The sequence below is a fragment of the Mycteria americana genome, chromosome 13, assembly GCF_035582795.1.
Source record: "Mycteria americana isolate JAX WOST 10 ecotype Jacksonville Zoo and Gardens chromosome 13, USCA_MyAme_1.0, whole genome shotgun sequence".
NCBI classification, from domain to species: domain Eukaryota; kingdom Metazoa; phylum Chordata; class Aves; order Ciconiiformes; family Ciconiidae; genus Mycteria; species Mycteria americana.
In genome coordinates, this window is record NC_134377.1 from 12,354,067 (window position 1) to 12,370,648 (window position 16,582).

At 51.8% G+C, this 16,582-nt stretch overlaps 1 protein-coding gene across 8 annotated transcripts in view; it reads right to left on the reverse strand.

The window, feature by feature from the left end:
- Nucleotides 1–16,582, reverse strand: part of NCOR2 (nuclear receptor corepressor 2) — a 258,591-nt gene that overhangs the window by 170,993 nt on the left and 71,016 nt on the right. For all 8 annotated transcript variants that reach the window (XM_075515988.1, XM_075515987.1, XM_075515985.1 and 5 more), the window contains exon 2: nt 9,895–10,106. In XM_075515988.1, coding sequence (XP_075372103.1) covers nt 9,895–9,999 — 105 coding nt within the window. In that variant the 5' untranslated portion in view covers nt 10,000–10,106. The remainder of the gene's footprint in view (nt 1–9,894; nt 10,107–16,582) is intronic.

Genomic DNA, 16,582 nt, shown 5'->3' on the forward strand with positions numbered 1-16,582 from the left:
GTCTGATTCCCTCTCCCTTACACCAAACGCGTTTCAGTCGAAGCCTGACATGGGTGATGCTGAAGACAGAACTCACGACTGCTGCCTGCTGCAGCGACTGCTGGGGAAGGGTCTTGCGGGGAACACGACTGAAATGCAGCCACTTTCTGCCTACACAACGCCAGAAACCTGCCCCGAGGAGAGCTGGCTCCGGCGGGTCCTTCCGAGCAGCTCCTGGCCCCGCACCACAACAAGCCGCTGGCTGGGCTGGGCCAGCACTAGCAGCATCGCCGAAGATGGACAGACACCGAGAGTGCCTACGGTGCCATAAATCACCCCAGCAGAGCAATACAGCACAATGCCAACATTTAGATAAATAAAATGCTAAAGAGCCAAAAGCAGCCTCATTAAAATATACTACTTCTTCATGCAGCAGACTGAAGAGGTACTTGGGCCCAGCCAGAGGTGCCGAAAGCGTCCTTTGCTGCCAGCGAGGAAGGCTGGACACGTCCAACGCTGCCCCGGCCCGAGGGTGCTGGGGGGGAAGCCGGTGGAAGCACTCCCTGGCCCAAGGTCCTTTTGTGTTATTACTTGATGCAGGAGCGCCGTCTCCCTCCCCTTCCTGGAAAATCCTCTGACCCTAAATAACCCCAGTCTATCAGGCTCATTTAGGTACGCTAATCAAACTGTCTAAAACCAGGAGACTGAATGCAATATTACAGAAAAACCCTCAGCGACACAAAACCAGACAGCGCCGTGGAAGGGAAAAAAAAAAAAGCAGCTTTTTTTCCCCCATTTTTTAAATTTTTTTAAAGCTTTCAGCCTGCTGCCCTACCTACCACAATGCCTCCAGTAAAATCTTCTGTGCTGTCCCCGACCTCAGGATAACCCACACACTAAACTAATAACTGCACGCAGCCGCGCAACCTTTCTGCCTCTCTCGCTTTCTGTTTTGAACGCGTGCACTTGCTGGTGCGCTTCATTTCTCCTTCCTCTGCTTGCAGCTGCCCAGGTCCGGGTTGCCTGACCTCCAACAAGGAGGAAGAAAGAGGGGTTTGAAAGCGATGCTGGAAGCACCCCCGGGCGCTGACCTGCAGCACACAGAGCCAGGCAATGCTGTGCCATGGCCAACGGCAGCTCTGACCCTGCCCTCCCAGCTCCAGCGCAGAGCGCATCCATACGGACAAGGCATCTACCGACTGCTCCATCCAGACAGCATTCCCACAGCTGCAAGAATTAGCCCCCGAGGAGAAGACCCCAGAGACACGAGGCCTGCAGAAAGCAAGCCTGGAGCTGGTCTTCCAAAAGAAAGGCAAAGTGCTTCTCTTCTCTTGCTCCCACCAGCAGAAAAACAAGTGCAAATGCTCAGCGCTTCTGGGTTCCTTGGAAAACAGCTCTTGAGCAAACCCATGGAGACCTAGAGCACAGCCAGACGAGCACCTGTAGCACAGCTCGAGCAGCCCAAACCGTTAGATCCGTCCCCTGCCACTTACCACGTCTTCAGCCGAGAAAGCAACCAAGAGCTCCCTGCCGAGTTTCGGTGCGAAGACAGCTTCACTTAAAAACCACCGGCTCTTGTTTTGCAGTGACGCCGAGGAGGAGCGGTCCCGGGGTCAGTCACCACATCCGCCAGCTGAGCCAGCTCCCCGGCGGAGGGTGGCACTCGTGCCAGCAGCTGCCTCTAATCACGGCATCGGGCACAGCCAGCACCTCACCTGCGGAGCTCCCCAGGCACAGGAGCCCTCACCCACCTACGAGCCGCTGCCCCACACTGTCCTCGTCACCTTCTGCAGGCAGGCAAACAGGCCAGGGCACTGCACACGCTCATCGAGGAGCGAATCCCAGCTCCTCGCCACCTCCACCAAGGATTAGGTCATGGGCTGCTCGTTACAAGCTGGCCCAGCGTTGTATTGCGAATAATTTTTCTTAATGACGTGCTATTTCTGCTGAAGCACTCCCAAGCGTTTAGCCTAAATGAGGCCGATTAATAATGGTGTGGTCCGAATAGCAAGCAAAAAACAATGCCAAAGCATCCCTATTTATTTCACTATTTATAAATTGTCCCTTATCTAATTTCAGAAGAGGATGCCTGGCCTATTCCTGCTGCTCATGAGCAGCACGCGTGCCATCCTGGGAACTCCTTTTAACCGCAGGGGAATTGATGGGCGAGGGCAGCGGGGCTGGTGCCCCCACAAACCGCAGCACCGGTGGCACGCAGAGCCAGAGCTGGGCACTTTACAGCTGCTGCCCTCGCATGCCCCGCACTCCTCTCGTCCCCCCAACATCATCCCGCTGGCTCTGGGGGATCTGGGGACCTTGCTCCACCCCACGCCTCACCTTCATCCTGGGTGTCCTGGTTTCCACTGGTATTTCCCAAGAGGAGAGAGCGCCCACACTGGCCACATCCTCCATCCCTCTCCTCCTCCTGCTTTTCTGCTGGTGTTTCCCCAAATCAGAGAAAGCCCTGCACCTCTGATGCCCAGAGCTACTCCCCATACAACAAGGACGGCCAGAGGGGACACACAAGTCAGAGTGGCCCAACACAGTGGCCAAGACTTGACCGCACAGCCTTGGACTGCAAAGCCACCCCGTCCCGCCGGGAAGCACGTGGCAGGCTGAGCTTCCCACATCCCCAGGAGCACGCAGCCAGCGTGAAGCAGCGTATCCCGACTTGAAACCTGCAAGGCCTCGGACCGTCCAGCAATTAATTTGTGCAATAAGCTGCTGCTTGAGCCTCTTGATGCAACCCTGGCTGCAGCAGAAGGCTGGGCTAGCAATCGGTGCCACCTGCAAGCCAGGCAGACCAGCTCTCCAGTCCAAGGTGGGGTAGCCAAAGCGGCATGGCCACCGCTCCAGCGGCTTTGCCAGAGACAGGGGATACCCTCCACCCCGGCTCTGCACACCCTCAACTTTGAAAAAAGAAGTTGCTTTAAATCTCTTTCTGCCAGCAGTGAGCGTGACCTATTTTAGCAATAAAAGGAAAAGCTCTCTGGTGCCTGGATACCCCTTGGCACTGTCAGCACTGCGGTTGCTCATCAGACCGAGAAATGCACTTTTCAGCCTTTGCCTGCAGAAAATAATTTTTCCCAAAGCTGATTCAGGTAAGAGGAAGGGGGAAGGTTTGGGAGGAACCGGGGTTATAGCAGAGCCGTCACTGCCTGAGGTCCAGACACAGCACGGGCTGCGAGGGGACCAGCGTGGCATACAGCCCATCGCCCTCAGCCTCCCCAGCAAAGAGGAGCCATCCTCTGTTACTGAAAACCTCCACTGAAGTGCAAAGGAGGTGGTTATTGATCAAAACAGGTCGTCCCCAAGTACACTGCTGTCTGCCCAACTTCCTCCTCAAATACCTGGGAGGAGCTCACTGCGGATTTAAGGAAAAAACCAAACTCCTCCACAATCAGCTCTACTGCTGAAGATAAGGTCAGTAATAAAAACCTGGCTGAATACATGCATTTTTATCTTGCCTACAGGGATGCAACATGTGCTGAAAAGACAAGTACCCTTATTGTTCCGACACAGTCTCATTGCCATCCATCTCTCAGAAGCTGCTGACTTGGCCTTTTGTTTTAGGAGGTGACCACACTGCGCGTGGCCCCTTCTTGGAAGGCATTGATTGCTGCTGCCATCCCTGCACTGCGGCCACGTCTGCTGCCAGCACCATTAGCATCTCTACCAGCTGCACAATAACGTATCCTTCCCGACGCCCTCTCCAGCAAACTGGGGCTGTCAGCAGCGTTTAGCTGTCCCATCTGAATACGCCATTCATGGAGAAGAAGTCACGTCTCAGTGGGGGCAGCTCTCAGCTGTTGTGGCTTCCCAGTCATCTGACCGGTGCCTGGTGCTGGAGCCAGCCGCCAGCCCTCTCCCCGGCAGCCAGAGGTGCCCGCAGAGCAGCAGCACACCCATTACAGTGCTGCTTTTGAGCCTCTCTCCATCACAAGACTTTTGTCCCAGTCACATCCAGGCGCCTTTGAGCCAGGAATGACCCGTCTGCCCTTCCTCCGTTCCCCACGCCTGGTGCTCCGCTTCCTGAAGCCGCTTGTGGTCACGAACACCCATGCGGGGTGAGCAGCTCTCTTCACGCAACAAACCCAAAACTTCCACCTTAAAAGCACCAGGTCATTTTGCTCATCATCACATCTCTTCTGCAGAGTAGTCCCCCACCACACATGCTCCCACACAACACCCATAACCTACCTGCAGGTCCATGTAGGACCCTTTTGTCTTTCCACGTTCCCTACTCAGCTCTCTCCTACACTTCCTTACACCTCCGCAGCAAATCCTTCAGGTCAAAGAACCTGACTTGCTCAGTATTTTGCATAAATGTGGTGACAGTGACAACCAGCAAAAGCTCCCAGTCTTGCAGAAGGCGTCTCCAGGGGCTGCTGGGGCAAGGCGGGCAGTCAGGCTAGGAGTGCAAGCAAAGGCTTTACGTCTCCAAAAGTGGCTTTACTGGGTCTCTACCTTTGCCAAACCACATACAGAGCAGAAGTTTTTTCTTCCCCTGTGGATTTACAATCTTGAGATCAACCAAAAGCAAAGCATCACCCTCTGCATCAAATCACGTCCAAAAAGCAGATTAGGGAGCTACCATAGAAGCTTACAGTAGCTTGAAGAAAAATAACTGTTTTGCATAAAGGCTGTATCCTAGGGCAAATGAGCTTTAAATACAAACTGCTGTAAGCCAACTCCTTCTTCCTGGCAATGGGAGAAAGACCCCAGGGCAGGGAATTAGGTGTCCTGTTCCTTCACCTCCATGCTCTCCCAGTCCCACAGCAGAAAGCCAATTTCTCCAAATCCACCGCTGAGCTGCTCAGAGCTCACGCAATCCTTCACTGGCAACCTCAAGGTACTCAAGGGAGACCGCGCCAAGTTCTCGTGACAGACCCAATCAGAGTTGGTATTTCCAAGGTATGTTTTTGATTTCCAAGTCATTCCTTAAAACATTAGCTGGAGCCCAGCAGGCAGAATTCAGGATGCGAATCTCTGGCACGAACCGCTCCCCGCTCAGCTGCGCAGCTGGTAGCAGGAGGCTCTTCTTTGCACTCGGAGGTGGTTGGAGAAGGCTCTTTGCAGCCTGGGGGATTTTAGCATTTGGCACCGTAAACTATGCCGTTCTGCAAGTTCCTGAAGCACCGACACAGACTGGCATTTTGCTTCCAGCAGATAAAAGTGTGAATAACTCCTCCAAGGAAAACCAACACAGCAGCAAAGGTGCCTCGTGTATGTAATGCAAAATACACTGCCTCTCTGCAGGCTTACCTGGCGTCGCCTTGCCACGCTGATCACGTCACTGTGGAGAGGAGCTAGCTCCTGCCAGCTCAGGAGCTTGCATCTCCTTACAGCACCTTCCCCAGCACGATGCTGGGCTCAACCTTCCCCGCTCAACTGCTGGGAGGAGTCGTCTAGGCAGGGAAGGCACTCGATTCCCCCCAGGCCACCCTTTGGCTAGGACACCAAATCAACACACAAGTTCACACCAACCTCTTGTCTCTGGTTCAACAGACAAGGAAGTATTTACCATGGGCCAAGAAAAACGAGTGATCTGCCTGGGATGCTCCTGCACAAGTGCTGTTTTGCAAACAGGGAGTTTGCAATGAAGGAACTACAGAGCTGCTCCCAGACAGGAGAGGTGGCACAGGCGGGGGCATGAAGGTCTCAAAGCTGGAGCAGAGGGTTTAAGCTCACTTTGCCATCTCAGCTGAGCAATGTGGGGGGAACAAGGCCAAACAGCATGTAGGAGGCATGGTGAGCACCTCTTGTTTTGCGGGGAGGGGATGGTGCTCCCCAATGGAACACCAATTTCATATGCATGTGCACACACCCCAATCCTACCAATCCCCAAACCTGTTTAATATCTCTCGTAGGTAAAGCGCTAAAAGCACCCCAAAAGCAGAAGCTGTTTTGGCACAGAGGCTGCTGCACAAGGACACTTTGTGTGCCCCGACCCCCAGCATCTCCTGCAGCTGGTACCACCCTCCTGGTAACCCCAGCCTGCACCTGAAGCCGCATCATTCCTGTGGCACTGAAATGTCAGGGCCCTAACAGGAGGAGGATGACTGGTAAGGAGGGCACAGCAAGAAACTGGATCCACTGGGGAGGAAGAGAGGGGAACTCTTCTGTCCTCAGGGAATATTGATCACGAAGGTGCTGTAAAAGGAAAGGGGGACTCGCGCTACGCAGGGAAGTTGATCTGTTTACAGAAAATATCTGCAGGTTGCCTGAAAATGAATATTCTTCATGCAAAAGTTTCCTTTGAGCAAGCATGAACTTTGAACACATTAGAAGGTTAAGAGTTAAGTAATGGGGTTTTTCACCTTTAGCTAGAGGTCACGAAGCATTCAAACAATTCCTCTGTTCCCAAGCTGAACAATCATCCCTGGAGGTATTTAAAAGCCGTTTGGATGAGGTGCTTAGGGACATGGTGTAGTGGTGGGCTTGGTAGTGTTAGGTTTACGGTTGGACTCAATGATCTCAAAGGTCTTTTCCAACCTATACGATTCTGTGATTCTATGACAGAAGTCAACTAAGCACCCCAACATTACAGCTAATTAATACGGAAAACAAAAAGTTTTCCCCTGCAGTTTGGCCAAGAACCACACAGTGCTCTTAAGAAGAAAGTGCTGATTATTGGTGATTTTAGTTTTACCTAAAGAAATTCAAACAAACCAGAACCTTTTCACTAAGCTTCTTTCTTCCCTTTAAGGGCATGCACACTTGTCAAAGTTTTTTTACAAGTAATTTTTTAGTAAGATGGAATTAAATCTAGGGTCATTATAAAATACCGCACCATTTTCACATCCAGCCTCCCTGATGGTGGTTGGGACCAGATGCCTCTCAGTGAGGAGGAGGAGGAGGAGGACATCCCGATACAGATGGGGACCAACCCAGTGGAAGAGCCTGTTCACTGCATCACCCATCAGAGCTCGCTCTGGATCAGACCCACGGGTTCACAGCCCTGCCCAAAGCTGGCACCTAAGAGCGAAACCAGCCAACAAACATCCTCACTCAACCGGTACTGGATCTTCTCCACCAGCTCCGAACTCAGCAGTGACTCCTGGAACGCGCTGCTGGGAGATAGCGCCCATAGGTACAAAGCATATTTCTGTTGGTTCACTTGAAACACGTCTTTTTCCCCATTTTGTTGGGTACTCCCTTGGGTTTTATACAGTGGGAGAATAAAAATGCCCAAGCCTGCTTCCACTGCCTTCTGCCCCTTCACAACATCCCCTCTCACTTGGCTCATCTGTGAAATCAAACAGCTGCAATCCTTTAAATCACTTTTCATAAAGTGTCTCCAAGCCTAAAATAATGTCACGGCTCATTTCTGAGCTCAGTATTCCTGCCGCGCCACATTTCCCTGGGTGCGACCGTCACAGTTGGACTGTGATTATTTATTTATATTATAATAGCATTTGCAGCCCTGCTGTGCTCAGCCCTGCGCACGCGCCCAGGAGGTGACCTAGGGCGTTTCCACCGCCAGGATAAGGATCCCCGGGCTGACGAATTCCCAGTTCTCGGGAAAGGATGTCGTGGAATGCAGCAAACCAGAACCAAAACCTAATTAGATGCAAGACATGCTAGTGTCGGGTTGGTTTTGGCCTCTCTTGCTTTCTTCCAAACAAGCTCTCGCTGTGCAAACACACCCCGTGACAAAACTGACCTGGCCAAGACATGCAAGCAAATACTGCTGACTTTTAATATTAAACAGCGCAGCAACTTCAAAGCAACTAGGCTCTCCTCTCCCAAGCAATCCCACCAGAGATCAGCTTCAGCCCCAGAGCCATGGCCAGGTTCCAGCTCACGGTGCTGCCGAGCAAGAGACACGTGTTTGCAAACAGCTGAGAGTGGCAGGGCAGATCATGCAGGGACACGCTTGAAGAAACACTCTGCCTACTCCCCGAGGAGAGGCAAGGTGTGTTGGGTTTGCGTGGGGCTGGCACACTTCTGCCAAGAGGAGCCTTTCGGCTTTCCATCCAAAAAAATCTCAGCTCGGACCTCTCCCGCATCCAGACACCTAAAAGGTATCACATAACTTCAGAAGATTACATACGGCTGTAAAAATAGCTTCTAGAAGCAAACGCCAGCAACTTCTTCCAACATTAATACGATATAATAAAAACAGTATTCACTCTGGCCAGGGAGCAGGGAAGGTTAGAGAAACCCAGAGCTCCGTCTGACTTGCAAACAACTGCCCCGCTTGGTTCATTCTGCTGTTGCAACGTTAAGGGGAAGCAGCCGGGGTTTGCAGGAGACAGGGACTCACCCCTGAGGCTAGGAGCCTTTCGCACTCTTCTAAAATCCGTCTCCACATTGGGTATTGAGGTTTCTTTGGTTTGTTTTTAAATCACGGCTTTGCAACAACTGCATATCTTGCTCACCTGGTCACATCCTCCTCCTGCTTGGGTTTCTGATATAAAGGGAACTGGGATTTTCTTTTTGAGACAAATACTCTCATTCTGTCCCACCCCCCAAACAAACATGCTTGCACCGATGAAAGCAAAACTCCCATAAATCCAACCAGGTCAGCATGTCTCATACCCTGGATGAAAAGCTTCTTTGTGTAGAAGCATGCAGGCCCTGAGCGATCTAGATGAGCCAGCTAACGCGGCTAAAAGCTCGTCCTGCGCCCTCTTTAACATTTCTATTTCAAAGCCTTTCCGAACTCCAGCTCTGCTCCCCGTGCTGCTCTGCTGAAGCCCAGCAAAGAGGGCAGACGAGGCAATTTCACCCCTTCACTGACACTTTGTGAGTTTCCAGGCTTTCAAGTCAAACCCTAAAATCTTCACAGCAGGAATTTTACCATTCAATAGCCGCCGCTGTCAGAAACGTAACCCCGAGGTAAGGTCTCCTTGCTAACTCATGTACAAGCACCTTCCCAGCTGTGGCCACCTCGCTATAACCCACCAAGAAGCGGCTCCAAAGAGCAGCCTTACCAGCATGTGCCACGCTCCAGCACCTAATAAGATTCATTTAAGCAGCTTGAGCTGACTAAAGCTGTTCCACTAAGCAGAGTTTTTTTCCGTTAAGGGCTTAAACCTAAAACATTCAACCATCCAGGATGAGCAAGCACAGACTGAGCGACACGGCACAGAGAGGAGAGGCTGAATCTGGGTGAATTAACCCGTGCAAGCTCCAGTGCGTTCAACAAAACACAGCCAACAAAAAAATCACCACCAGCTTATGCCTTGATCTAAGAGGAGACAAGACTATGGGTCAAAGATAGGAGGGGGAAAAAGTAGGGAAGGATAAAATGGAAAAAATCAGCATATCAGTTTTCTTCTCGCTCCCCAGGAGCGCCACCAGCAGCCAGGAACGCCACGTAGAGAGGGGCAGGTCTCCTGACCGAAGGGCAGGCGGCAGGTTCACCCCTGGCAGTCTGCTTGGAAATCAGGAGAGCTCTCCTGTGGGTGTGAAGAGCAAGGACCGGGCTTGCTGGGAAGCGGTAAGCCCACGCACAGGAGAGGATGCTCGCTCCCTTGTGATTCAGCGCCAAGGAAAGGCCAAGCTGAAGAGGGCTGGAGGCCACGTGCTCCTGCCCCACGGATGGCCGACCTTCCCCTCTCCCCCCAAGCTGGCTGCTGCATCCAACCAAGGGTGCTCTTGCCAGGAAGAAAAACGGACTTGGGTGCTCGGAAGTGATGAGCCAGAGCCCGTGAGCACCGCCACGGCAAGCACCGGAAAGAGGCTGGAAAGGGAGAGAAAAGCTGAAAGCACTCTATAGAGAAACAAAAGAGGATCCCACAAGAGAGGAACGATGAAATCCCGTACCACAGGCACGGAAACAGTCTGATTTCTCTGTAACAGCCACATCCGAGACGAGCGCAAGCTGAACCACTGCCCCAGCGACGGGGACGCGCCACGCAGCTCCTACCCTGCAAGCGGGTAGGGAAGGAAAGTCTCTTGCCTTACCGCATGTGGTCGAGCAATCTGAACCGGATAGGACATGGCATGCGGAGGGTAGCGCGGCTCGGTGGCACGCCAGCTCTGCGTCACGGGCTGCGTAGATCCAGACATGTCGAAAGAGCAGGCACGGCGGTCGCTGCTTCCAAATCACCAACGAAGGATTAGGAGAGCCGAGAGCTCCTCTTCATCATGTGTGTGCTTTCCACGTCACGCAACAACTGAAAGCAAATGGGAAAGCAGCAGGTTAAAATTCAGTCAACCGCAGTCCCACAAGACAACCAAACATCAGGCCTTGGGCGATCACCAAGACCTGACTGCCCTCGCAATTCTCCAGCAGCCCCATTTCCCACTTGGCAAACACCACTGCCAAGTTTTTTCTGTGGATTACTCCTATCACAGGGAAGTCCAAATATAAGATTATCCCAAATCCATCCCAACCAGCTGCCCCGGAAAGCCTTCCCCCAGCACCAGCAGGACCAGGCCTGCAAACCACCGGCAATTTATTTGGGCCCTGTGGATCCACGTCTCCAAGTCTCCTGGAGATGGGCTTTTTTTTTTTTTGAGGGGTGACTTGGTTCCCAAAAACACAAGTTGGAGTTTTGGCACTTCAACACGAGGTCCAAAGGCACCAGGTCCCTCCTCAGCCCACCTCTTTCCCCATCCATGCTCTCACACATCCGCAAACGCTCCTTTCAGTGCCCTCCTTTCCGAGCCGTGGCCATTTTTGCAGCCGTCTGAGCAAACCCTGACCTATGCGAGGAGGCACACCGGGCATCGACCTCCCGAGCAGCTCTCTCCATCCACGTGGCTGGAGACGTGGACAAACACTAAAATGCAAGATTAAAGCATGTCACATGCCTCCAGCGCCACATAAATATTAGATCAGCCTTTCTGATCAGGACCAAGAGCCAGAGAAGACACCATGGCCCTGAGGGTATTTTCACAAACACCCCTGTCACCCACACATTCGATGCTTCACCATGTGTTGCAATTCCTTTCGCAGCTGTAACAAAGTCAGGAAAGCCAACAAAGTGGGAGATTTACAAGTTGCTGATCTTTATAGATATTTCACGTAGTTTGTTTGGAGAGGATTTTTAAGCTTCCTGCTTTTTGTCTGATTTCAACAAAAAAGTAACAAATGTCTAAATGCTGCCCTTCATCGCTGCCAGTTTAAGAGGCATTAACCATTATTCTCATATTAGTGGTTAATAAATTCCCACCGCTGCCTGGGCTCGGAGGATGCTTCCAGGACCAATCCTGGGCATGAGAGCTGCATCTTCCCGACTCCCCCTCCCCAGGATCCCTTCTTCATCCCACCCAACGCTGAGCACACTCGCACGCCTCTTCCCCAGCAGAGGTACACGTTACATATAGATTTGTGCAAGGTTTTTGGCAGTATCAAAATCTTTCATCAGCACACCGGGAGCAGCGGAGAAAGCTTCCAGCGCCGTGAGCTCCCCAGCAGCATCTCCCCACGCTCTCGTGGTCTCTGCTGCACGGGGAGCACAGCCAGCCCGAGCCAACGCAATTTCAACCGAAACAGCAGTTGGCGTGTACAAAAACCAAAAGGGGGTGGGAAAGGAAGAAAAAAAAAAAAAAAGAGGAAGTTTTTCTTTCTTTCTTTTTTTCTCCTCCCCTCCTGTGAGACCACAGATCAGCCTGTACTGATAAACCACTTGCTATCTGCTGCAGGCAGGCGGCCCCAGGACCACCTCGCTGGTTTGCCAGCATCCACGCACTGCTCACCAGCCAGAAATAAAATCAAACCAAGGCAACGGTCCCCGGCAGGCTGGGCGCAAGCAGCAGGGCAAGAACGGCAGGAGGAAAGCAGCCTAAGGAGGCCCCCTTACAAAGAGGTCAAGTTTTACACAAACAATATTTTTCAGCAAACTCCCATTAAGGCCTAAGGATGACAGACATGCAGAGATATCTCCACGCTCCTGCCGAGGGTCAGCCGAGCCTCTTCGGCAAAAGGTATTTTGCCAAGTTACATATGGGAAAACACACAGCGAGGTTTGGCTCTCAGGGCAGGGAGAGGAGGGACGAGCAGGTCCCAGGTGTCGCTCCCTGCGGGGCAGCTGGGATTCCCCCCGGCCCTGCACCCACACATCCCCACCGAGCTCCAGGGCACCTTACCTGCTGCCCTGGTCCCGGGAAGCACCGGCGGCCTGGGAACAGCCCGACCCTCATCCCGGACAGGGACGGCCTCCCCACGCAGGAGCTCGGCGTGCTCGGTGCAATCCACCCCCGCGGCAGGAAAGCCCCTGCGCACACGGGGGAATTCAGAGGCACCCAGAAGGCAGCCAACGCGTATTTATACTTCCAGTATGACTACCCCACTTCCTCTCGTGCTTCCGACTGGATGCGATTTTAATCGCCGATTCCCACCCAAAGCTGGGGGCCGTGCCGGGAGCACGCAGTTCAACACCCACTCCGCTCACCCTCCAGGGACACACACCACCCTCCCCGCTCTCCTGTAGCCCACGTGTGCTTCTATAGGGGCAAACCGTGCCCCAACCCTCCCCACAGCCGCCAAGGACACGTGCACAACGCTCTCAAGGCCTCCAAAAGCTCGCTGGGATCTGCAGAAGTTTAAGGTACTTTCCTAATAATGGATTCAAACTTGGACATCTTGGCTTGCAGCCACTTAAGAAGTAATTAGCACATGTAAATATATATATACACACACACATGTGCATACACACACCGCAAGCTGGGGGGGCCCAGAGCCCTTGGCAGCTTTCAGCAAGCCAAGTGCTTCCCTGGAAGCTCAGCAGGTGGACCAGACCATGCCATGGCAGCTGTCTACAGTAAAAGAAACGGGATTACTTTTTTTTTTTTTTTTTTAAACTCTTCAGATGACAAGTTCAGCTTTAAAACTCAGCACCAAGTGCAAAGCCACACGGTGTCAAGCTTTAGAACAGTTTAAAAGCTTTTTGCTTCCATCTGTGCAACTAGCAAAATAAAAAAAAATTTTAAAAAGGATTAACTCCCACTACAGGGATACACACACAGAGGGTGAAATTACAGGGGCCAACAAAACCGTCCTACACCAAGGCACACTGCCTGCCAGCCATGCCATGCTGGTGGTGTGCACGAACCACATGCAAGCAGGACCACAAAAGGTTTTTTCCTTACCAAGGGCAGAAAATAGCACCTCTGCCTCAACAAGAAGCCCTGGAAAGCCAAGAGTAAAAATCATGTGCTTGCAAACAGGAGAAGCACTGCCCATGCATTTCCACACCTGCAAAGCACGGAGCAGCAGGTCACCAGCAAGATCTCAGTGCACGTCTAAGGCCCTGGATGCTCCCACCACAGCTGGACTGTGGGCTGGAGCCAAATGAGGTCCCCAAAGCACCGGGGCAGCTCCGCTGATGCTATCGCCTTAGATCCCATTTTTACGCTCCATGTGCAAAGAAAGGGGCTGCTGCAGCACGCCCAGCCCAGCACCGCTCTGGGGAGGAGGAAGGCCCATGTCCAGCCAGCAGCAGGGCTGTGGGTGCTCCCACTGGGGAGCAAAGTGGGAGCGTAACTTCTTGCTGGGGATGTACTGGTGCTGCTTCAGAGCTGGGTGCAGCTGGGAACGCTGCTTGGCCAGCTATCCCCAGCAAAAGATACTGGGGTGCCTCCTCATCAGTGACCCTTAATTAATTATCATTAAGAGAGGAACACAAACAATAGGAGCAGATTAATGGAAATAAAAGAGAAATAGTGCAGCCAGGCTCTTTAAATCTTTAAGATTGAACTGTTTGGTTCCTACTTTTCTCAACTGATTTTGATGAGGAACAGACATTGTCTCACAGGAAAAGTATTTCCCCCCCAGTTGGAGTCTCCATCAGAGAGCGTTTTATCCGCAGACCTGCATTAGCCATTACAGCACTAGGTACGAGGAGATTTACAGCCTCTGATTAGGAACAGAAGAAAGCCAGAGGTTACCAGCAAACCCGGCACCAGGGCTACAACACGGACCCGTGGAGGAGGCGAGAGCCTGCGGAGGCTCCTGCAGCCATTTATTGTCACCTTTTTGGGAGACTGCTCCACTGCCAAAGCCTTCAAAAACTTCACCGTCCTCCCCCCTGCCAACTCCACACAGCAAACCACCACCACCCGGCTCCTCTGTTTCTCCTCTTCACGTGCCATTTACTGTCTACGATAGTTTCCCCATCACCTGTTCTCCCTGGTTTACACCATGAAAGCACTCTACAAGCCACTGCAAGTTGCTGCAGGCTTGCCTGCACACAGAGGAGCCGTGCCTGCACGCCCGGCTGCCTGAACGCCTGCCAGCTCCCAGCAGCATACGCCAGCTCGGGCGCATCCCATGCTAACAGGGTGTACAGCACCGGGCCAAGCAGACTCACGTCCAGCCCAAAAGATGGGCACAGACAAGCTCACGACGCCCCGCAGTGATCTACAGGTTCCCAGTCAACACCACTTAGACACAGGGCTGCGCATTTCTGTGCCGGTCCTTCAGCCCGGCTCCTGAGCGTAGCAAAAGCACACGTTGATACAGCCAGGACCAAGCAAAAACCCTACAGGTCTAAAATCAGGCTTTGCAATTAAATTGATTTGCAAAAAAATTAATTAACGTCATTCAACACACTTGTTGCTCTTCAAAGTTAGAGCCAACCCTCCCGATCGGCTCCGTACTCCTCGGGGAGAACAGAGTTCCCAGGTGAGGTCCCTGGCTTGCCACTGACACGATATAAATGTGGGCGAGTTGTCGTAATTACCCCATGCCTTAGGTCATCTGTCTGAAAGGTGAGAACAAGACAACACTCCCAGCTCACAGAAAATACCGGTTTATCCATCCTTATAAAGGTTTTAAAGATCCCAATGAAAACACTGCTCAAGTTCAAAGCAAGGACATGCTGAAATAAGATTAACAGAATATTCGGTTTCTTAAGTCCAGAGTAATGTTACTCAACTTGTGGTCTACGGACCATGGATGGTCTACAGAAGACGTTAGGATGTAGCCCACAAAATGACTGCAAAAGACCTTATTAAAAGGCAACAACTGGTACCACCATACTATGCAGACAAGGCAAATAAGCAAAATGCTGCTAGTGAGTAGCAGGGCACATTTAATTGAAGAGTATTGATGACAAAGGTAATGTTTAATTACATTAAAAGATGCCAGTTTTTGGAAGAGACAACCAAGTCATCTTTACTCAAATGCTAAATACATTACAATTTTCCTCCTCAAACAAGAAAAAGAGGTATATACCCTCCAGTCAACTCATGTATTTTGAAATAAAATTTAAGGAGACCTTTGTTTATAATGCTTAATTAATACCAAGCTATAACATTCACCTCCAAGAGACCAACCAACCCACAGTGCTTAAAAAACCCCAGCGCAGACTTGCGTGCGGCACAGCAGAAGAGCGCATTGCCTGTCAGCAGCTGTCCCACGGCCGGTAACGGCATTGACATGCCGTACAGCTCTAGATCAAAACCAGACCTGAAAAGCAGTTAGAGATTTACCCCTACTTGCTTTAAAGGACTAGTGGAAGCAAAAATAATTAAGATGTGATGAAAACGGGTAGAGAGAGGTTCCTAAGAAATGCACCACAATGTAATGATAATGGATTTGTCTAATCAATTTGTGCGTGAAATTTTCTTGGAAGACAGTTGACGTTATACACAAATATTTGTATGTACTGTATCTATTAAGTCCTCTCAATAGGAAAGCAGACCGTCTGCCATAAATTTAGGGCGCTATTCAGAATAACAAAGACGACAATGTCAGTGTCTGCAGCCCAGGAATCCACAGTAGCGTTCAATCACAGCGGGGTACAGAGGTTTTAAATTAAAATAGCAGCACAGGGTCAACAGGAAAGATCAGGCATATCCTGAGCTCTGTGGCATGGAGGAGAGGTTATTTCAACCCCAGGGGTCAAGGCCTGTACCTGCATGTGATCGTAAAGCATTTTTCTTGCTTTGGAAGAATACAAAAGCAAAGGTGGGCTGGCAGCGTTGTGCACAGCACAGCCAGACCCTGTGGTTCCTCGCGTGCACCCCAAACAGCAGTACCCGAAATGCTCCTGCCCTGATCCCCAGCTCGCTCTGAGGTCCGCCTGCCAACAGCAGCCCTCCTCCTCTGCTCTTCTGGCCAGATGACTTTTGAACTAGATTAATTTCCTAGCCTGACTGCTGGTGCAGATGCACAAGCAATTACAGCAGCAGATCTGGGGGAAGAAGGAGCCTTGCAGCACCACGACAGAGCTGCCCAGGGCAGGATGTTACCCTTGTAAGAAGGTACAACCGGTCCCCAAGGCCACGGAGGGGACGGCAGAAGCTCAGGGGCTGAAGTCTCTCATCCTGGTTTGCTGCCTCCTTGCTGGAAGCCTCTAGGCTGCATCAGCTCTCCCACGGTGGCACAGCTCCATGCAGAACCGGTTCTGATCCCCAATGAAAGGTGACTTCTCTGCCCTGCTGCTATCGCTGCCCAAAGCGGCAAAGCAGGATTTGCGACTTGTATTTCTCCTTTTCAGTCTTTCCAAGCTATTTTGGGCACGGGACCCATGTTTAGCTCTGCCCCGAGATAACCTTTGCCAGCATTTGTGTACAGATCTTGGCACTGCAGCTCCACAGAGCAAGGTCAGAGGGTTGGATTTTGCCAGTCCCGCTCCTGGTTGCGTTTCAAAAGGCAGATGTGCCAGACAGGCTGCTCTCGGCAGCGACGTGATGCTGGCCT